The following is a 23,904-nucleotide window of genomic DNA, read 5'->3' as shown; positions in this document are numbered from 1 at the left end:
TGTACTCTGGAGAAAAGGGAATCTGCCAGTAACCTTTGGTCAAATCCATCAAAAATCCATAGACCCATCTTTCTTCAGCCAATTCCCTCTGAACTCTTTACGTTTTGTGTTCAGGTAACCCGTAGAGCTGTGAAACCAGCACCACCCCAGGGTTAGTCTCAAAGTGGTGTTCAATGAGAGCGGTGCAACTGGGCAGGGGAGACAACAGACACACAACATCTGCTCTCTGGGCCAATGTTAGAAGGTGGTCACAAGGAGAGAGGTGGGAATGGTTGAAGTTGGCACCTCCGACCCCAACTCATCTCTATCCTTTACCAATCTAACAGGAGAAATGGATTCTCCCTCTCTCCATGCTTTAAGGAGGTGGTTAATTTGTGTGACCCCTGTACGACCACAACACTTCATAGTCAACACGCCCCACTTGCCACTGAGGTCCAGGACATACTGAATTACTGAATATGGAGGGTGCTGGGAGGCCACCTCGCTGCAGCTTCCCAGAGCCTCTGAGTTTAGTCAAAGGGGCGATCACACGCTTTCATCTGGCTCTCCAAGGAACTGGCAGCGGTGATCTTTAGAGGACAGGCCCAGATGATCCAAAATCACAGACGTGCTTAAACTTGCCTTGCGATGCTGGGAGCAGCTACAGAGCCCACTCTTCCACTGGCACACCTTGGCTGCAGCTCCGAAGATATCCACAAAGGATCATGCGACAGGTGTGACAAATCACTTCGGGAATTTGGTCAACACTGTGACAGGATTTGTGCTGCTGGGAAACCCGACACAACCTGAGAGGTTCTTGGTTTATTGCAAATAACTTATACTTGACAAGGAAGGTGGAAGGCTATGAAAACAACGCAAGAGACTATACAAAGGAAACCCTAAGTAGATTACAAAGACAAATAAACAGAAACTCAAATGAAGAACTAAGGCTCAAGATATTAAAAAAAGATATATAACTCAGTATAAACAATAAGCAAAAAAAGAACCAAACAGAACATCAAACCTCTGGTTTGACCTTTTGAACTTTACACCACAGGTGGATGCCTTACAACAGCCAAACCAAAGGCAGACCGATCGTGTAACCCACCATGCACCAAGCCACAGTCCCTGTGCACAGAGGTGAGTATATGATGAAGTCAGTTCATTCATTTTTCTTACATCTGTGGTCAGATCCAATCTTCAGCTTCCACTGTGCCACTGAGTAACTGTCCAGGTGGATTTGAGACCTATCTAATAGAGCGATTTTAGCTCCATTGCCAGGCTCTACATTCGTGTGAACAGCTCATTAAACCCTTCATGCTAGAAAATAAAACTTCCACCTGCTTTTTGAATATAAGATTCAAATCATACATCATTTGAAAAATGAAATGCTTATGCTTACAAATATTAAATTCAGTGTAGATGACAATCATTACAGCATGAGCAGTTTCTCATTCTGATATAGTTGGAGACAAGCAGAAAACTAGCCTGCTGTTTGCTTCATAGTTGTATTATATTAGAACACATCATTATTGCTTCTTACTTCTACAAGTAAGCCTGCAATCCAAGAGCAAAGCTCTCTATTGGGATGATATGAGGTCTTTAAGATAAGATGTTTATGATTATTAAGGACCTTGAATATGAAGAATTAAATTTGATTCTGGGTTTAACAGGGAGAACTGAAGAGAATCCAATTTGGGGGAAATAAGGACTCTCTCTATATTACCTGTCAGTACTCTTGCTGCAGCAACTCAAAGCTTTTCAGGCAGCTTTTAGAACAACATGATAATAATCAATTGCAGTAGCTCAGCCCAGAAGTAATAAATGACTGAAGTAGTTTTTCACCATCACTCTGAGACAGGAGGTTTCTTATTTTCGAGATATTGAGACATTTGATAAGAGAAGCTGTTAACAAATTGTGAAACTTGCAATGGCATCATGATATGTGACTAAACCTTACATGACTTGGACTTTTGAGTTGTGAATGGCTGCTGTTTTATTTCTGTTTTTTTAAACCTTTAGAAATGTGATTGTTTGAGGTTATTCATGTTATTCAGTAGTTCAGGTCAGTAGGTCATGCTTCTACAGTACATCTTATTAATTACTCATGCAGGGAGCATTTTTATCCCAAAGGAAGAGATTCTTATTTACCAGATGTCCATGTGATTGGCTTCGAAAACATTTGTCATTTGATGGCAGGCTATTGGTTTTGAGACTAAAGGGTGGGCCATTTATATGGATACACCGTAATAACATGGGAATGGTTGGTGATATAAAGTCCTGTTTGTGGCACATTAGTATGTGTGAGGGGGCAAACTCCTCAAGATGGGTGGTGACCATGGTGGCCATTTAGAAGTCGGCCATCTTGGATACAACTTTTGTTTTTTCAATAGGAAGAGGGCCATGTGACACATCAAACTTATTGGTAATGTCACAAGAAAAACAATGGTGTGCTTGGTTTCAACGTAACTTTATTCTGTAATGAGTTATTTACAAGTTTCTCACCACTTATAAAATGTGTTCAATGTGCTGTCCATTGTGTTGGATTGTCAATGCAACCCTCTTCTCCCACTCTTCACACACTGATAGCAACACCGCAGGAGAAATGCCAGCACAGGCATCCAGTATCTGTAGTTTCAGGTGCTGCACATCTCGTATCTTCACACCATAGACAATTGCCTTCAGATGACCCCAAAGATAAAAGTGTAAGGGGGTCAGATCGGGAGACCTTGGGGGCCATTCAACTGGCCCACGAAGACCAATCCACTTTCCAGGAAACTGTTCATCTAGGAATGCTCGGACCTGGCACCCATAATGTGGTGGTGCACCATCTTGCTGGAAAAACTCAGGGAACGTGCCAGCTTCAGTGCATAAAGAGGGAAACACATCATCATGTAGCAATTTCAAATATCCAGTGGCCTTGAGGTTTCCATTGATGAAGAATGGACCCACTATTGTTGTTCCCCATATACCACACCAAACCATCACTTTGTTGTTCCAACAGTCTTGGAGGGATCCATCCAATGTGGGTTAGTGTCAGACCAATAGCGATGGTTTTGTTTGTTAACTTCACCATTCACATAAAAGTTTGCCTCATCACTGAACAAAATCTTCTGCGTGAACTGAGGGTCCTGTTCCAATTTTTGTTTTGCCCATTCTGCAAATTCTGTGCGCCGATCTGGGTCATCCTCGTTGAGATGCTGCAGTAGCTGGAGTTTGTAAGGGTGCCATTTGTGAGTAGCTAATATCCGCTGAAGGGATGTTCAACTAATGCCACTCTCCAGTGACATGCGGCAAGTGCTACGCTGTGGGCTCTTGCTGAATGAAGCTAGGACAGCCACTGATGTTTCTTCATTAGTGACAGTTTTCTTGCGTCCACATTTTGGCAAATCCAACACTGAACCAGTTTCACGAAACTTAGCAAGCAGTTTGCTAACTGTAGCATGGGAGATGGGTGGTCTCGTAGGGGGTCTTGCATTGAAATCTGCTGCAATGACCCGGTTACTGCGTTCACCAGATATCAACACGATTTCGATCCGCTCCTCACGTGTTAACCTCTTCGACATGTCAATGGCTGTGAACAAAGAGAAACTTGTAAATAACTCATGAAAGAATAAAGTTACATTGAAACCAAGCACACCATTGTTTTTCTTGTGACATTACCAATAAGTTTGATGTGTCACATGGCCCTCTTCCTATTGAAAAAACAAAAGTTGTATCCAAGATGGCCGACTTCTAAATGGCCACCATGGTCACCACCCATCTTGAGGAGTTTGCCCCCTCACATATACTAATGTGCCACAAACAGGACTTTAATATCACCAACCATTCCCATGTTATTACGCTGTATCCATATAAATGGCCCACCCTGGAGATTGTTACTCAGAGAGTGAAGGCCTTTAAGTGCTTTCCTCAGACTGTTTTCATGCTGTAATATCAGATTGAATTAATAACTGCCAATGCTTTCAGTTCTTTAATTGGCAGTGAAGAATCTGCAGTCCAGCAAAATTCTGAAAAGAATGATACCTGACTTAAAGCATGTTTATTCATATGTGTAATTCATTTTGCAGTTTTTCTTGATCACTTTGAGTAGTTCTCAAATGTGGAACACATTTTCCCCACACACATTTCCCATTGTTCTTGTACACACTGCTGTGTCTACATATTTTTTAATTAGTTTTGATGCATTTCTCAACTCAATTTCACAACTCATCAAAAAAGTTTGTACTTTGGTCAGTCAGAACTACATATCTCTCACTTACCTTAATATTGTTCAGTGTTGCATTAATATTTTCAGTCAATTTAATTCAAACCTTTTCTTCAGTATGTATGAAAGAGTCAGGCCAGTCACACACTGATAGTGAAATTGCCCTTCAACAGAAAACAAACACAAAAACATGTTCTCAGAAGAGGTGTAGTTCAAACAAATAGAAATACGTGTTCACAGACGTGTGTCATAGGTGCATCTCATGTCATGTCATGGATACACTTTCATTATAAGAACATACAGTTAAAAGCACTGCTGAACTTGGTGTTTACAGTTACAGTCTATGAAGAGCATTCTGACTGACGTCCCTGGGAGCTGTAAGTGGTATGGTTAAGTGTTTTGAGAATTTTGAGAAATCAAAATTGGAGTTCAAAGGGCTGGGTTGAAATTTGGCACTTGGTGCATTGGTTTTTCAGCATTTTCAACTTTTCATTTTCAGAAATTTTCAATGATGAAAAACACATTCAAGCTCTCTATGGAGTTTGGAAAGAAAAGCGACAGGACTTTTTAAAGTTTCTTGAAAACCTTTCACTTTTCATCTGAGAAGCTTCTTCAGTTCTAAGAGCAAATGGTGGAGAGTCCCAGATTTTTAAGCCCTATTGAGAGTGCCCCTTAAGAGGGTCGTTGACCCGCTATTGATCATCTGCCTAATCACATGAGCCAAGGTATGAAAACGGATGTGGGTCACTATCAGCCAAGTGGTTCAGGACTGTCTAATAGTGACCCACACCCTTTCTGTGAATAACTGCAACCAAATCAGTTTTAGACCAGCTTCAAATCTAGAAACACTTCTGCCAGAAATTGAGGTCATCTCAACCCATATTTCAAGTTTTATGTAAAAGACTTGGATGTTATTTTGTTCTCTTGTCAACAATAACGCCTATACTATACAGTCTCCCACTGTCTCTGTTAACATATTTTCACATGATGCTAAATTCTGCATCAACTCTGCTGACTGGTGCTAAAAATATGAGCATATCCCTCCAGTCATGGCTTAGCTGCACTGGCTTCCTGTCCATTTTAGAATTTAGTTTAAGCTTTAATAATGGCCCTTAATAGACAAGCCCTAGCTTATATTACCAGTCTTACTCATTGACATTCAGTTCCCAGGACTTTCAGTCCACTGGCAAAGATCTCTTAGCCCTTTCCCACAAGTACCTACTCGGCTCAGCTTTACTTGGTTTTGAGGGTTTTCCATTAGGTGACAGTACTTTGTACTACGTACTTTTTTAGGACCTACTCGATCAGGTTCCAAACTATCTAAATTGATCTGATCAACAGACTGACTGGTCAGTCAGTGGCATCACTTGAGGCATTAGAACGACTCCTTCACAAAAATCAAAATTTGAAACCTGGCAACATGGGAACTGGCTGCACAAAAATCAGCACCGTGTCCAGGAATGAAGTCCAGACACTTACCAGCAGCAGCACGTATACCATGGCCTCAGTGCCCTGGATTGTGTGTTGTTTTTGTCCCATGCAAGTGACATCACAGGATTTTTGGCTGCATTGCTATAACAACCCCATGCACGTTAGGTGGTTGTTATACTCTTACTCAATTGTAATTAAAAATGACGTAGACTGAGTCGAGTCGAGTCAGTTTGAGCTAAGTAGGTACTAGTGGAAAAGAGGCATGACATGTCCTCAAACAAGGCAACAAAGCCGTTGCAGTCGCTCTGCGACAGTTGTAGAAGCAGTTACTGCTTGACATCAGGCAGTGTTCTTATTACATGTTTATCAGGAAGACTTAACTTCTCTAAAACAGACTCCAAAACAACTCAAGTTAATCTGGGGATTTTCAAAAACTCATAGTTTATCAACTTTACATGTAATGCAATGAATTGGTCAGATACCAAAACCAAACCATAAAAAGGAAAAAGAAAATATAAAAATGTTGATTGATTGGTATCTGCTGTGAATAAACACCACAAAGCCGTCTTTTCTCCCTTTTTAAAGCAGTTTGAAAATTATTTGACTTCCAGAAACTTTTATTCCTTGTGTTACCTATGGCACATCTCTGCTGCTCAGAGTTTCGTTTACATAGTTTCATATAACAGATTGCATTATGAAATTTCTCTTTCCTGTTTCAGGCGGGTGTGTGCGGCTGTGAAGATGGCTACACTGAAGTGATGACATCTGATGGCTTGCTGGACCAGTGCACTGTCATTCCAGTGCTAGAGATCCCCACTGCAGGTGACAACAAGGCTGACGTTAAGACGATCCGAGGCTTCAACCCCACTCAACCTGCAGCCAGCTCACCAGGCAGGGCAGGACGCACCTGGTTCCTGCAGCCCTTTGGTCCAGGTAACAGAGCCATCTCTGTCAGGTCTATAAGAAATGAGAATATATTTAAACAAGAAGCCCATTATGTGAATGCAATGTTTAATCTCAGAAATGGTAAAATGATTTCTGTAATTTATTTATAATCTTTTATTACAGACTTTGTACTATTGTGAACCTTGAGGCTACATTGGGAATTTTTTTTTAAACACTGAAAAATTTGGACAAATTCCAAATATTATCTTATGTTATATTCTGCTGCCCCCTGCTGATCAGATGAGGAACCGACTATAGCAGAAACCTAAGCACTGGTAGGATCAAATCAGAAGCTTCCACAGAAATATTCATTCATTCGTTTCTTTTAATGTAATTTATTGTTTCCAAAGAGGACATTTGTTCTGGACTCCAACAGGACAAGCATTACAACAACCACCACTACAAACCATTTAGAGTTATTCAGAGCATTAATCGAGCAAGTTACAAATGAATTCTTAAACCTTTTAAATTTTCAAATCTTCTGTCAGAAAGTAACAGCTCATATTGCAAGTACAGGATATGACTTAGATTGCACAAAATTCCTGTGGCTTGCTGTAATGCACACTGTTCTGATAAGGGCTGTGGGCTTTCTGGACTATAATTTTCATGGCTGCCTGCACCAATTTTAACAGCCTCCATTTTACTGAGAAATTTCCAGACCACGCTATTATTTTGTGTCTAATTATACTTATACGTGCTTAAAACAGGAAACACAAAAATGCTCAGACAGAAGCATGACTTTTTGAGAGAGCCCACCCAGCCAACATGAAAACCAACATAGTTATACAACCATTTTTAAAACATTTGTGAAAAAAGAATTTTTTACCATTTAATAATAGAGCTGTGTGTCCTCTGTTTTAGCTTCTGAAAAAGGCTGGATAGTATTAAAAGCAGAGCTAAAATCAATAAAAAAACGCAGCCAAGCATAAGCTGTGGGGTCTTCAGGGGGTTTTAAAACCAAGTGCATCATGCTGTTTCTAGGATCAACTGTGTTTTGAGGCTCCAAGCTGGTGTCAGCTTAGGGCAGACATAATCAGTCATTTGGTGAACAATGTCCCCTCTAATTTTTCACGTGTGTGAGCGAACACACAAACTCCCTGAGCGTCCCTTGGACCACTGTGAGCAACAGCAGACGTGTGCACTGTGGTCACGCCAGCATCGAATCCATCCAAGTTACATGTTTATTAAAGTAATCAAATTACAGCATTTATGTTAGACTACTTTTAATTAACTGCTTTAGCCCACTTACAATGAAAATAAATAAAAAATCTTGTTCATGACCTGTGTAGCATGTTAACACTATTGGAAGGAAAAATAACTTCAACTCCAATTTTGAAAACACAACTTTCTTTATTTATTATTTATTATAAAGCTCTGACTTGTATTATGAGTCTGAGTCTGTGGTCTGGGAGAGAGTCTGTAACTCTGTCTGCAAAATACAGTAAATAATGACCAATGTTGGGTAACTAATTATATAGTTACTTCTTCAAAAAAGTAACTGAGTTTTGCAAACAACAAAGTATTTTGCAGCTGTTTACCTAAAAATGCAGCCAAGGCGTTTTTTAAATAAACATTTCAAACTATTCACAGAACAATCAGCTGTTCTGCATCAAATCGGATGCCACACAAATTATTTGTGTCACTCCAAAAATAATTTCTGTCCACTATGAGATGAAGGAGAACAACAGCCTGATACCTGCAGGCCTGACAGCAGCAGATGTGTCACTGCTGTAACACCTGTAACACTCAGCAGTCGCCTCATTGTTCTGACACACAACAAAACTATTGACTACACTACACACTAACTACACACTAACTACACAAGATTTGCGCTAAATGTGCAAATCTCTCACATCTGAAACACGCCGTCACTCCTAAAACTTCCCCCGTCCTAAACAACTAAATGCCATGTTGCCATATCATTTTTTGATTGGTCCACATGGTACATTTGTCCACCAATAGGAAAGGGTGGGATTTTTTTGGTTTTGTTTTTGCTCACAGGTGGAGAGTGCTTTGAAGCGTTTTCCTTATAAAACGCCATTTTCTTCCTGCAGTAAATATAAACAACGACAGTATTCAGGAAGAAAACCAAACATTGCAGATATTTTATCATAACTCTGGTTTTACGTGGCCGATCAACACAATTTAAAAACTGGTATAAAGTCCACACTTTGTCCGTCAGTTGTTCCGTCTGTCCTGCTCACGTCTCCAATGGTTGTACACGTTGTCATTAACGTGGCTTCACTCCACATCAGCCGCTTTGCTAAAACACCGGTGTCGCACATGAGGACGCTGTCATAGCCTGTCAGCGACGTTGATTAGCTGCGTATACACGAATGTGAATCGCATCATTGGCTGGACTTTGGGATAAGTTGGCATCATTCGGGGTCCAAGGAACCTACACACAGAAGCGAGTGTTAACACTACACTGAACAATCACAAAAGCAAACTTAGACTTAGCCGGGGCTTTCCAAACTCGGGGCATTCAACGTTCCAGCGATGAGCTGCTCCGAGCCTCAACCATAAATAGCGGCCAGGGAAAACAGGAACTAATTAGCTGCAGGTGCCGATCATCAGCGCAGATGCGTTGGCCAAAAGCGGGAGCCCAGTAATGAGTTCTGCCCAGGCAGACAGAGGAGAGCGAGCGACATGGAAAACAACAAAAACAACACTGTGGGCCAATGTGAGCCAGCTGGCGAGACAGGGGACCAACATTATATACATTATATTCTTAGTTAACAAACTTAACAAACCTGTTTTGTTTTTTTTTGCTTTTGTCTGGAATGCGCTAACTCGGGAGCAGTGTTGGCCAAATTACTTGAAAAAAGTAATCAGTACCTAATTACTGATTACTTCCCTCAAAAAGTAATCCCGTTACTTTACTGATTACTTATTTTCAAAACTAATTAGTTACTTAGTTACTTTTTAAAAACATGATTTACAACCTGAATTGGTGATCTTTCTGCCCAATTCTACTTTTTCTGCATAATCCATCATATAAAATGCATCAAGCAAACATTAAATTATTTGCACCATTCTCTGACTGGAAGAAATTTGTTTAACATTTAAACCTATTTTCTGCACATTCCAGCACTTAAAATAAAAACATTTTTTGTGTTTACACTCACTCTTTCAAATAAATGCAAGTGAAACACAGAAAATAAATAAAGTCAAAGACTCAGCGGTCCTGTTGCTCTATTTTCACCTGTAAAGCAGGAGTGGGGTAGGCGGAGGTTTACCCTGGTGCAGGTGTGCTGCGGTCAGTTGAAGAATCCGCGAGTTTCTCTGTGAGTTTCCCATTACGTCGTAGCTACTCGGTGCTTGCTCGGAAGTTTAGGGGTTTTTTTCGCTGTAAAAAGAAGTTTTCTTCCCACGCACAGCGGACACTAATGTTCTTGTCACTTTTTATGGAATCAAACTCAAAGTAAGGTCAGTACTTCCACGCTTTAAACGCTGCACGCTCATACTCTCTCCTGCACTCGATATATGATCCATTCTTGATCTGCACACAGCTGTTGTCACGAACGTGGCACTCGCTTACATCAATGTCATGAGACACTCACAAAAAAATCACGGTTTTAGTAATGCAGTAACGCAGCATGCTTACGGGAAAGTAACGGTAATCTAATTACCTCATCACATCCATGATGGCGGCGCGTGAACAACGCGAGGCTCAGTGTCTCTCCAGAATCTGCTATTTAGCAGTTTTTTATCTACTTTTAACCGGATTATTCGTCCAGAATTGCTGTGCGTTCCTGACCTACAGCAGACAAGAGCTTCTGGACATCTGGACTCATAACTCCAACAGTTTTATCGCCGATCTCCGACTCATCCCAGAGATCTCCAGAACACCGGAGGCTGCCCACTCTACCCGGCCGGGCGGAAGTGCACGCAGACGGCGCCGAGATCGTAAACAAAGGCGAGGTAGGCGCGGAGGGCTACGGGCTAAGCTAAAGCTAACACCACACCGGCTGCCTTTACCCAGTATTTTCCTCGCCAATGTCCGTTCTCTGGCAAACAAAATGGATGAGATACGGCTCTCCATCACTAACAACAGACGGATTATGGACTCAAATGTCATGTTTTTCACCGAAACATGGTTGAACAACAGCTGCCCGGACAATGCTATCGAGTTAGCAGGACGCCACACACACCGAGCCGACAGGCTAGCAGATGACTCCGGCAAGACCAGAGGTGGAGGTTTGTGCATTTATATTAACAATGCTTGGTGCATGAACTCCACTACTACTGAGAGTCACTGCTCACCTAATGCGGAGTTTTTAATGGTCAAATGCAGACCTTATTATCTCCCCAGAGAACTCACTTCGATCATACTCACTGCCGTGTATATACCCCCCGACGCTAATGCTAGGTTGGCCATGAAAGAACTTTCTGCAGCCATTAACAAACACCAGAATAAACACCCCGAGGCTGCTTTTATTGTTGCTGGCGACTTCAACCACACCAACTTAAAGACAGTCCTCCCCAGATTCCACCAACATGTCTCCTGCCACACCAGAGGAGACAAGACTTTAGACCATGTGTATTCCAACCTGGCTGGAGCCTACAAAGCCACACCCCTCCCCCACATTGGACAATCGGACCATCTCTCCCTGTTCCTTACACCTAGGTATTCACCACTCATCCAACGTGTGAAACCTGCTGTGAGGACAATTAAAGTGTGGCCAGAGGGGACAGACGCAGTGCTCCAGGACAGATTTAAAAACACAGACTGGAATATGTTCACCCACACAGACCTGGACCAGTACGCCTCATCTGTACTGGATTACATCTCCGAAACCACAGACAGTGTCACCACCCAGAAACGGATCACCATGTACCCCAGCTCCCCCGCTGACCCCAGTAGGCACCCCCATACTCCGCGACCCGCCAGGGAAAGGGGGCCCAGGCCCATCCAGACCGGGCCCAGTGCAGCAGCGCCGCCCGGCCCCACAGAGCCCGGGACAGTCCACCCAACCCCACCACAGAGAAAACTGCACCCACCCCACCATCCACTCATCTTCCAGACTACATAAGACAATAAACACCCAGGCTGAGATCTTCCTCCACCTCTCCTGTATCTCCCCCTCCTGCAGAGGGAGCTCCTGAGGAGAGGAAAGCTCCTGCAAGATGTGACAATCTCCCCCACCAGTTGAAGAGCCCCCCAGGTGGCTCGACGCACCGGCGGCACCCTGCTCCAGGGCTGGGCCCCCATGCACCCACCCGCCCACAACCCCGGCAACACACCAACCAGGACCCAAGCCCCCGAGGCCCGGTCCGGGTCCCAGCCCAGAGACGGAGCGCCCCCAGAACCTCACGCCCATCCCGGACCCACCCAGGGGCAGCCAGGCTACCAGGTCAGTAACCCACGTCCGTCAGCACAGACCCTCCCCTAGCCCCGCTGCACGCAGCCGCGAGGAAACAGTCACCTGAGAGCCAACAGAGCCCCTAACCGGACATGACCGCTACCCGGGTTGAGCCCCCCAAGGAAGATGCCTCCGGGGAACCCCCCGACGCCCTAAGCCTGTCCCTACCCCCACACCAATCACAACAGTGAAGGCGGGACCAAACTATGACCCCCCACCCCCACTAGGTGATGGAGCTGATCAAAGGAGCCCAGAGCAATTGATCTGATGTGGTGGCAGAGGCTGTATCAAGACTAATGTAATCTAATAGATAATTTCTATATTGGTTAGAATTAAGATTATTTTTATTTTTCCAGTTCATGAGGACTGTTTTCTTGGCTATGCATAGGGCAGTGAAAACCATATGGGCGATATTCTTTTCTGAAGTGACATTATCTAAGCTGCCCAACAAACACACTAAGGGGGAAGTTGGAATGTTACATTTCAGACACTTCGATAAGTCTTCACATATCTCGCGCCAAAACTTCTGAACTGGTGGACAGAACCAAAGAGCGTGGATATAATTGTCCGGTGAATTGGTTTGGCAGTGTGAGCAGTTGTTGGTAGACGAAAAGCCCATCTTGAACATCCGATGACCTGTATAGTGCACTCTATGTAATATTTTGTATTGAATTAATTGAAGACTGGGATTTCTAATTAGATGAAAGGTTTTTAAGCAAATCTGAGACCAGAAGTTTAGGTCTAAGTTAACTGATAAATCCGCTTCCCATTTTGCAATAGGAAGTGATATTGATTCATCTGTTTTAGAAAGCATTCTGTATATTTTGGATAGTAATTTGGGGGGTTTAAGAGTAAGAAATTGAACCACACTTGGTGGTGTTTGTAGTTCAACTTGACCCGGTTTAAATTTCTTTTTTACTATGGATTTAATTTGTTGATATTCTAAAAATCTTTTCTTGTTGATCCCATATTGTGTAACTAGTCCGTCAAATGAAATAAATGCTGTTCCTTCTAGTATATGTTCTAAATATTTGATTCCTTTATCACTCCAATCTGAAAAGTTTATCATATTATTGTTTTGTAATATGTCAGGGTTGTTCCAGATAGGTGTACGTTTGCATGGGATTAATGAAGACGCCGTCAATTTTAGAAACTCCCACCATGCTGTCAGAGAAGAGCTGATGTTGATGCTTTTAAAGCATTCATGTCGTTGGATGTTTGAGCTGATAAATGGTAGGTCTGAGATCTCTAGATTATTGCAGAGTGCTTGTTCTACATCTAGCCAAGGTTCATCTAAGAGGGTGTGTTTTAGCCATCCTGAGATAAACTGAAGCCTGTTGGCTAAGAAGTAGTGCTGAAAGTTAGGCAGTTCTAGTCCTCCTTTATCCTTGGTCTTTTGTAGTGTTTTTAAGCTTATACGTGGGGGTTTATTTTTCCAAAGGAATTTGGACATACATGAATCTAGAGATCTGAACCAATCTTGTGGCGGTTTAGTTGGGATCATTGAGAATAAATAATTTATTTTTGGTAAGACCATCATTTTTATAGCGGCAACCCTTCCCATGAGTGATATGGGTAGACATTTCCATCTAGCCAGATCATCTTCTACCTTCTTTAAAAGTGGGATATGGTTTAATTTAGTTAGATCTGCAAGCTTGGGAGAAACATTAATACCTAAATATTTTATATTTCCCGATTGCAGTGGTGTAGAAGAGGAATTATGGAAGGAGCAATTAATCGGTAGGACTGTAGATTTTGACCAGTTAATTGAGTAATCTGATATTCTTGCAAAAGAGTTTATCAATTCAATCACCCCAGAGATATTGGTTTGTGAATTTTGGAGAAAGAGTAACACATCATCCGCATAAAGGCTGATTTTATGTTCCACGTTCTTGCATTTTATGCCCTTAATTACTGAATTCTGTCTAATTGCTGCTGCTAGTGGTTCAATAAAAATTGCAAATAGTGAAGGGGAGAGTGGGCATCCCTGCCTGGTGCCCCTCAAGAGACAGAAGCTGGAGGATGTCTGGTCATTTGTTCTAACACAAGCTGTTGGGGAATTATATAATATTTTTAACCAGTTTATGAAAGAGGATCCAAAACCAAATTTGTGTAAAGTTGCAAATAGAAATTTCCAGTTAACTCTGTCAAATGCTTTTTCTGCGTCTAAAGAGAATATTGTAGTTTCTAGGTTTTTACTGTATGAGTAGTCTATCAAATTAAGTAATCTACGTGTATTTGTTGATGAGTGCCTACCTTTTATGAAACCAGTTTGGTCAGGATGAATTAAGAGGGGGGTTATTTTCTCCAGTCTCTTTGAGAGAGCTTTGCAGATTATATTAAGGTCTACATTTATAAGGGATATTGGACGTTAGCTTGAGGGATATACAGGGTCTTTGCCTGGTTTTAGCAGGAGATTAATGTTTGCAGAATTCATATTTGATGGAAGTCTGCCCTTTTCTTTAATTTCCAACAACGTTCTGTAGAAAACTGGTGCTAGAATCGACCAGAATTCTTTGTAGAATTCTGCAGGAAAGCCATCTGGACCTGGAGCCTTATTATTGTGCATACTTATCAGGGCTTCCTGGAGTTCACCTGGTGTCAGTGGTGAATCCAGTGCCATTGCTTGAGTGTCCAATAATTTTGGAAGAGTTATGTTGTCCAAAAACTGATCAATTTCTTTTTTAGATGGGTTTATTTGTGGTGAATACAACGTTTTATAGAAATCCCTGAAAATGTTGTTTATTTGTATCGGTTCATATAATGTGTTCCCAGATGAATCTTGAACAGCACATATAGTTGTTTTTTCTTTATTTATTTTTAGCTGGTTTGCTAGAAATTGACCGGATTTATTACCATGTTCATAATTTTGTAGGCGTAGTCTTTGTACTAAGAATTTTGTTTTTTTTATCAATTATCTCATTTAATTCTAGTTTTGTTTTGCGTATTTTGTTCAATGTTTCCTGATCTTGGTGGGACGCGTAGGCTTCTTCTAGTGATTTGATGTTTTTTTCTAATTCCTGATGTCTCCTTCCTCAACGAGCTCAACAACTTTTATGCTCGTTTTGAGCGAGGGAACCCCACAACCACAACCAAAGCAGACGTGACGCCAGACCACCAACCTCTGACTCTCTCCCCCACCGATGTAGGAGCGGTGCTGAGCAGGATCAATGTCCACAAGGCTGCAGGTCCCGATGGCATCCCCGGGCGTGTTCTCAGAGCGTGTTCTGAGGAGCTTGCAGGAGTGCTGACAGACATATTCAACCTGTCCTTGGCCCACGCTGTGGTACCGGCCTGCTTCAAATCCACCTCCATTGTCCCGATACCCAAAAACTCCAACCCATCTTGCCTCAGTGACTACCGCCCAGTAGCACTCACCCCCATCATCACTAAGTGCTTAGAGCAGCTGGTCCTAGCACACTTCAAATCCTGTCTCCCCCCCACCCTGGACCCCCACCAATTCGCATACCGCCAGAACAGGAGCACAGAGGATGCAGTCTCCATCGCACTGCACTCTGTCCTCTCACACCTGGACAACAACAACACCCTACGCCAGAATGCTGTTTATAGACTTCAGTTCAGCATTCAATACAATCCACCCCTCACAACTCATCAGGAAACTGACAGACCTGGGCATCAGTTCCCTCATCTGCAAATGGTTACTGGACTTCCTGACCAACCGCCCCCAACATGTCCGGCTGGATAACCGCTGCTCATCTACCATCACAATGAACACCGGTGTACCACAAGGCTGTGTGATGAGCCCTTTCCTCTACTCCCTCTTCACCCACGACTGCAGACCTGCTGATGGTTCCAACACCATCATTAAGTTTGCAGATGACACCACGGTGATTGGCCTCATCAATGACAACGATGAGGCCGCCTACAGGGAGGAGGTGGATCATCTGGCTGAGTGGTGCGACACAAACAACCTGCTGCTTAACACCGAGAAGACCAAGGAGCTCATCGTGGACTACAGGAGGAATGCTGACCCACATCCACCCATCCACATTAAGGGGACGGCTGTGGAGCGTGTGAGCAGCTTCAAGTTCCTGGGAGTCCACATCTCCGAGGATCTCACCTGGACGACCAACTGCTCCAAGCTGGTCAAGAAGGCTCACCAGCGCCTCTTCTTCTTGAGGACTCTGAGGAAGAACCACCTGTCCTCAGACATCCTGGTGAACTTCTATCGCTGCACCATCGAGAGCATCCTGACCAACTGTATAACAGTCTGGTACGGGAACTGCTCTGCCTCGGACCGGAAGGCGTTGCAGAGGGTCGTGAAAACTGCCCAGCGCATCGCCGGAGCACCACTTCCTGCCATAAAAGACATCTACAGGAAGCGGTGTCTGAAAAGGGCTGGGAAAATCATCAGAGACCCCAGTCACCCATCACATGGACTCTTCACCCTCCTGCCCTCTGGGAGGCGCTACAGGAGCCTCCGGACTAAGACCACCAGGTACCGGAACAGCTTCTTCCCCACAGCTGTCAGACTCCTGAACTCTGCCTCCTGACATCTGACCCACGTTAACTCATGGACTGAACATACACACACACACACAATGGACAACTGTACCCTCAAACACACAATAATAACATGGAGTGAACCACCACTCACAACCACTAGCACTTTATATAGCCTCTGTAGAAATTATCCACACCCTCACTTACCTTAACTGCACTACTGTATAGCCCTGTGTAAACAATCATTCTGTACATACGATAATTTTTAACCCTACAACTGTTTACAACTTGCATAGTTCCCATTTCTGTATAGCTGTATATCTCAGATTCCTGTAAAGTTATTTATTTCATATTCTGTATAGTTTTTCATATTTATATCCTGTCCATATCCTGTCCATATCCTGTACATAGCTTGTACTCACTACAGCCTGTACATACTTATAGTTATAGAATATTCACAACATACTTCATACCGTGTACATTATAACATAATAGACCCATTTCTGTAATATACTTACATATCTATATTATTGCTAATATATATTGTAATATATCTATATCACTAAGCACTTCTGGATGGATGCAAACTGCATTTCGTTGCCCTGTACCTGTGCATGTGCAATGACAATAAAGTTGAATTCTATTCTATTCTATTCTATTTTTTGCAATAGTAATCCCTTACTTTATGCGTTACTTGAAAAAAGTAATCGGATTACAGTACTGCCCATCTCTGCTCGGGAGTGACCTCAGGTATCTGGAACACGGCATTATTACTTTTTACATTAAATGGTTTGATTTGACCTGATGAAGAGGTTGTAAAGTCCGGTTTATGCTAATGGGTGTCAATACAACCATGCAAATTATTATTGGACTAAAACATCTGTGATGAAAAATAACAAGCCAACATTTTCCTTCTGTTAACACCGAGCAAGCTTTGTGTTAACGCTTTCAGCACAGCCAGGATTTCTCTGTTATCTGGATTCACTTACCCTAACACTGCCGATCAGAGGCCTGTACTACGAAGCGGGATTTTGGGTTATCCAGGTCACATCAGGGTTAACCCATGCTGCACACCTAACCTGCTCTGGAGCAGGTTAAGATCCAGATTACAGATCAAAAGTGTCATTCTGGTGGAACCAGCTCCTCAATAAAGGAAGTCTGGATGAGCTCACTGTTTAACCTCTGATCCTATGAGTATTACCCAGCAGGCACTGCAGAGTTCAGATGAAGCCGATCTGTGAGACTCAGCCAGCACTAACTGCGTCTGTTATCCAGGTGGCTACCCTGCCTCCTCTGATAAAATCTGGGAACCCGAGTAGCATTAAAGGTCCGATACCGGCCGCACCAGTGCTCCTGCTCTGCTGTCACAGACACTAGTCTTTTGGCTGAATGAACGCTGGCGCATCTGGCTGCCGCTGCTCACCGATTTATTCTCGTTGTTATTTGTTTTTATTTTGTTTTAAAGTTATTGACGACAACTTGACTGAAGTATTTTAAGCGTATTTAAAGCACAATCCTGTTTTGACTTGCTTTTGCAATATTTGCGGGTTTTTACTGCTCGCACTCCAGCTGCCTGCTCGGTCTTTTACCCTCATGGCCTTTTCCAACTGTCTACATTCAGCGGCAGCCCTGATCAAGATGTGGATCCACAGGGTGTCTGTGTGATCCGTGCTCACCTGGGTTGTTTTCGTTCCATCGCTCGTCACCCAGCGACAGCTCTACTTCAGTACTCTGAACTTCTGCAACTCCGCTTCCTAACTCTCTACCTGTGGCGCTTTACTTTCTTAATTGCCCCTTGGAGATAAATTAAGCCTTTCTGATTCTGATTTAACTCTATCCAGACATCGCTTTCAAGCCCCGCCACACGTAAATTCACCGAGGGCTTCAGCGAAACTTCAATACCAATGACACTAACTCAATAGTGTCCAGTCCATCTGGTCCAAAACTCGTCGTCATCCCCGGAAAACTGACCGGACTGTTGACCACAATGTGCTGGCACACCTTGTTAGGTCGGCTAAGCCTGGCATCGTAATTCCAGCATCAACTTCTGTCTTTTAAACATTCGCTCTTACCGGTAAGGGACATCTTGTCCAGGATCTCCTCTCTTGGACTTTCTTTGCTTGACTGAAACGTGGAAACAGCCTAATGATTTTGTTTCACTTAATGACTCTACTCCATCTGAATTTGTTTACATCTGTCAATCTCGCAACTCTGGGAGGGGCGGCGGCCTCGTGATAATTCACCACAAGCACTGGAAAGTTCTCCCTGTCTCTTCCCCACCCTTCCACTCATTTGAATACATCGCAGTACAGCTCCTTGTATATACTCCCACCACCTAAGCCAAATAAGGAATTTTTAAATGACTTTGCTGCTGAAGGCTTTTCAGGGAGTTTTTAGGACTTCCTGATAATAATGAATTGCAGTCGTCCAGCCTGGAAGTAATAAATGCATGAACTAGTTTTTCAGCGTCACTCTGAGACAGGATATTTCTAACTTTAGAGATGTATGAGGTATACAAGTAAAACACAGAGGTGGTGGTGTGAGCTTTCTTTTCTTTTCTTTTCTGTCATTATTCACATTGTAATTGGAGTGGTTATTCTGCCGGAGCTGACCGAGGGTGAGCTATGTTGGCAAAAGATAGGGGAAGTAATAATAAAATAAAAAAAAAGAAGAAGAAAAAGAATAGAATGAGAGAGAGAGAAAAAAGGGAGGGCTGATAACCCAATATTAGGTTTAGAGGGCTCCTTTGCAGATAACCCTAGATAAACTTTTTCATTTAATAAAGGAAGTCATAATTTAATAACTGCATTTTGTATTTACTCGGGTCACCTTTGTCTAAATAAAACTGTCCAATCGTAAGTGCTGACCATTGCTGTCTATGTGTCTCTGCAGATGGGAAGCTGAAAACCTGGGTGTATGGAGTAGCAGCAGGAGCATTTGTGCTGCTTGTCTTTATAATCTCCATGACATACTTAGCATGGTAAAGTAACACATCTGAAATATGTTCTGACTTCATCATCAATTTGATTTTTTTCCCTCATGATGTCAATAATGTACATTAAGTGATGTGATGGAGATCACCATGAAAGAAAGTCAAATTAAAATGTAGTTCACTAATTAGCAATTAGTGATTTTGTACTGTGTCTCATAAAGTTTAGGACTAAATGAAATAGAATCCTAAAAAATCAAAGTGGGACGAGTCACAGGGAGTCAAATCCGTAGCGGGTGAGCATTTTCAGTGTACTGTGAGTGTGCACTGTCATGATGAAGCACCCATCTGCTATTGCAGATTGGATGTTGCAAAAGAATCTGAACATCCTGCAACAATCTTACAACTTTTTTGATTATTTTTGATGTTGGGAATGTCACACATTGGCCAGTTTGGCGACCATAAGGACGAGTCAGTAAGGATTTTTCTTTTTTAAATAATGGCTCTGACATCATGTTCACTGATCAGATAGCAATTTGTTTTTAACAACCAATTGTCTACCTGATCACTGAGCCATACTAAGCTCAAAAGTCAGAGTCCGATCTATTGGTAAATGGTAAATGGCCTGTATTTGTATAGCACTTTACTTAGTCCCTATGGACCCCAAAGCGCTTTACACTACATTCACACACTGTTGACGACAAGCTACATTGTAGCCACAGCTGCCCTGGGGCGCACTGACAGAGGCGAGTCAGTGCGCCTATTAAATCAACGACACGTCAACAGACTTCTTAGATTTCGGTTTTCATGTAGAATGAAGTGTAACGCCTGTCTTCCATCTTGCATTGTCTATTTAAAGGCCATATTATGAAAAAAAAGCATCATCCAATAAAATGACATGGGATCTGACCTCCATCACAACACTGCTCACAATTATTTCTTCATTTGTTTTTGTTTTTCATTTTTCTGTTTCCCTTATCATTTGTTCCTTCTTGTCTTGTCTTGTCCCTTTTTTCTTTCTACCCTCTCACACTCTATTTAGTTGTTGTGGTTGTTGCCTTTGCTGCAAGTCAAGCTCCAAGTCCCCCTCAGACAGGATTTATTGGATGGAGCAAAACAGCTGCACTTATACCTGTCCTGCCTGCCAGAAACTAGAGCAAGAGGAGTTAAAGTGGTGCAACAAACAGCAACCGCAGCTGCAGGAAAAGCAACAGCAATATGAGGCACAGCTCTCAAAGCCTCCATCATCACAACAACATCCAGAGCTACAGCACTCACTGCCACACCCAGCTCCATTTGAAACTCTTATCACGTAGTCAAGGCCTTACTTAACTCCTTTTATTCTCTACGACATGTGACATGTTCCCAAACATCCAGATTGCTTGTTCAATCATTTCAGTGGATCACCTACTAGAGGTGAGAAAACCAAAAAGCTGCTGATTTGACAGCAAAAAGTTGAAAAGTTGACCTTGTGGTGAAAATATTGAATCATATTTGTACAAGTTTATTAGTTGAATTAAGTCTTGGTTAAACAATTTCAATTCAGTTCACTTCAGTTTTATTAATATAGCAACAATTCAAAACAACACTCGCCTCGAGGTGCTTTATATTGCAAGGTAAAGACCCCAACAATCAGACCATTTGGTATGAGCATGCACTTGACCACAGTGGGAAGGAAAAACTCCCTTTCAATATGAAGAAACCTCTGGAAATGTAGAATTTCAACTTCTCTCATATTGCAGAGCAAATGCAATATCACCGTTTTTGCACATTTTAATGTTTATTTTAAGTTAATATTACCAGGACTGTAACCAAAGTTTAGAAAATAGTGATGTGGTAATGTATCAATGTGTAGCACCTGTGCTCAGTGACCAGTGGAAAACGCTAAACGTTGTCCCAGAGTTATAATAACTCTGAAGCCAATTTTGAAAACTATAAAGGACTTTATTTTGTACAGCTCTCCTCTTTAGCAACAGTGTATAAATGAGGAGGGACAGCTGAAGACTGATGGATAAACTTCCAAAGACAGTGATGTTGTTTTTAGGGCAGATATGACAGAAACACAGAATCATGTCTCGTATGTAACAGGTTGGTCATGAGTGGAAGTTACTGTCAGGTGGCTGCTATCAGATTGTCTTCCTGTTCCTCACCTGTTCTTTGTTTGTTCTGTAGCAAAAAGCCAAAGAAGCCACAGAGACGCCAGATGAACAACAGACTGAAGCCTTTGACTCTGGCTTACGATGGAGATGCAGACATGTAGAAGTCTTCCTGCTCAACGTACAAACATTTGTCTTCTTTCAGAACTTACGGCATCGCCGTGGAAACCCTTTGATATCAGCGCCAATGCTGAGACTCGTTCACATGCAAAAGAAGAACCTCAAAGATCAAGACTGACCACATTCATTAGCAGCCTAGTTTTCCCCATCTGTTTTTAAATGTTCATTTTGGCATTTATTTCACAAGAGCCTTCATGGATTCTTTGTTTCCTGCTGAAAGTCCTCCTTTGCTTCTTTGCCATCTACCACTGCCCAAAATATTCAAACAACAGTCACTGAATAGTGTCTCCGCAGAACAAATACTTCTGTGAAAATCATTCCCTCATTTTTTTCACTGCTCAGTGACATTGCCTTGATATCACTTGTTCTGTGTCAAATGAACATTCGGAGGCCTGAGTGTCATTATGGCTTCGGTGCATCTCACAAGAAACAATATGACGAGGAGACAAAAAGGAGCTTAATAAATCCCAGAGACAGCATCACTTCTGCCTGCCTGTCCCTTCTCCATTTTTCAGGGATAATTTTGCACTATATTAGTGCAGCATGATATGTACTTAGGTCTAGGTATGCCTGTCTCAATACAGATGTTGTAGAAATGTACAGAAGAAGGCTTTTTGCAAACGAAAACTCACCAATGTTTGTAATTATTTTTCTTCTATTGCCTCTTTTTACATGATTTGATGGGACTTTGTGTAAATAGGATTTTTTTAATGTGGTCTCAACTTTATCTTTCTATTATGTCTAGCTAAATGTTCCAAACTCTGCCAGTTAATCTCTGACATTTTTTTTACTAATTGTAACAAACTTTTTAATTTCAATTTAATTTATATAGTGCCAAATCACAACTTCAAGGCGCTTTATATTATAAGATAAAGACCCTACAATCAAACCAACCCCCTTTGAACAAGCACTTGTTGACAGTGGGGAGGAAAAACTCCCTTTTAACAGGAATAAACCTCTGACAGAACAGGCTCAGGGAGGGGCGGCCAAATTTCAGAACCAGTTGGGGGTTGTGTGATTTTATCTTTGTAAATACGTAACATACATCAAAATCTTCTGTGGAAAATTCAAACATCATGAAAGCCTTTAGATTATTACATGGAAAGAACAAAGAAAAAGTCTAAAAAAACTAAACATGGAAGATAAGTTCATCATCAAATTGTTTCTTTCATCCCCAAGAACTCTCAGTTGAGTCCATCTAAGAAATATTATATTTAACACCAAATTTTTGACTTTAGCGCTGTTTGTTTGTTTGTTTGTTTTTAATTCATTATTGAAAATAATGGCTTTACCAGTGGCTACTAACTTTGGACCACTTGTTATTTACTTACGATCAGCTACAAGTGTACATCTTTAAGCTTGGTTCTGCACCAGTTATGTGGTGAATTTGGGAATCTCTCAGCCTGGCTTTTTTCTGATATGTAGCTTAAAAATATTATTTATCCTCAAAAATAATTTATTGGAATTTTTTTTCTGTGGTTCTTCTCTTAAAGTCTTCTGTATACCTTTGATTTTTGACTCATTTTGAATTTGACCTCTGCCAGCCGATATTGCCTCTCCAGTGTAATGTTCATTGTCCATCAGTTTATGGAGTCTTCAGCAATGTTGAAAACTAATTGGTCTTTCAGCCCTTGAACTTTCTGTATCAGAGGATGATGTCAGAACCTTTCCAGCTTTTCTATTGTTTTCAAAGACTTTAGGAAGAATAATTGTGTAGAAATGTTTAAAAGTGAAAATGGCTGAAGTAAGCTGAAGGTCCAGTCACTCAGAATGGATAGTGTTGTATTTATTAGTACTGAGACATTGCCGGAAAATGGCAGTTTAATATTCTGTGGAGTTTGTTGGTAGTAAATCAGTGGAATGTTTAATTTATATTTCTTGGAAAATGATTTGTAAATAAAATTCTTTTAAAAAAAAAAAGAAAAGAAAAGAAACAAACTTGGAAGTGTGAATGTGGGTGCGCTAAACATGATAAGCTTGTGACAAATAAGTCAAGTTTTCCTACTGTTTGTTTGTATGTATTTGAGTAATTGCTGATAATAAACAATGGAAATATTATTCTAATTCTTTTAATAACATATTAAATCATGCAAATTGCAGTACAGGTATTCACACGAGGTTCAAATAAGTTGGTCTTTGGTTTAGGGCTTTACCTGACAGTCATTACAAATATAAGTCTGTAGATAACTGGAATTAAGTAATGTAGCACACAGAATAACTGAATCATCATTGTTGACTTTTTTCTTTTTCTTTATAATTATCAAGAGGGGAAAAAAACCTCACTGTCCCCAACCAGCTTCTCTTCTG

At 41.7% G+C, this 23,904-nt stretch overlaps 1 protein-coding gene across 1 annotated transcript in view; it reads left to right on the top strand.

The window, feature by feature from the left end:
- thsd7aa (thrombospondin, type I, domain containing 7Aa) overlaps positions 1-23,586 on the top strand; it is a 158,012-nt gene extending 134,426 nt beyond the window's left edge. Inside the window, exons 25-28 of the mRNA XM_085263407.1 lie at positions 1,037-1,119; positions 6,337-6,550; positions 19,285-19,372; positions 21,494-23,586. Of these exons, the coding sequence (XP_085119533.1) occupies positions 1,037-1,119; positions 6,337-6,550; positions 19,285-19,372; positions 21,494-21,581 (473 nt within the window). The 3' untranslated portion in view covers positions 21,582-23,586. The remainder of the gene's footprint in view (positions 1-1,036; positions 1,120-6,336; positions 6,551-19,284; positions 19,373-21,493) is intronic.
- Positions 23,587-23,904: the final 318 nt, after the last annotated feature.

This window comes from Mchenga conophoros, linkage group LG22 (genome assembly GCF_057382185.1).
Source record: "Mchenga conophoros isolate Kocher_MC1m ecotype Shallow Benthic linkage group LG22, M_conophoros_male_GT1.1, whole genome shotgun sequence".
In the NCBI taxonomy this organism is placed as follows: Eukaryota; Metazoa; Chordata; class Actinopteri; order Cichliformes; family Cichlidae; genus Mchenga; species Mchenga conophoros.
This window is presented reverse-complemented; position numbering and strand designations above follow the sequence as displayed.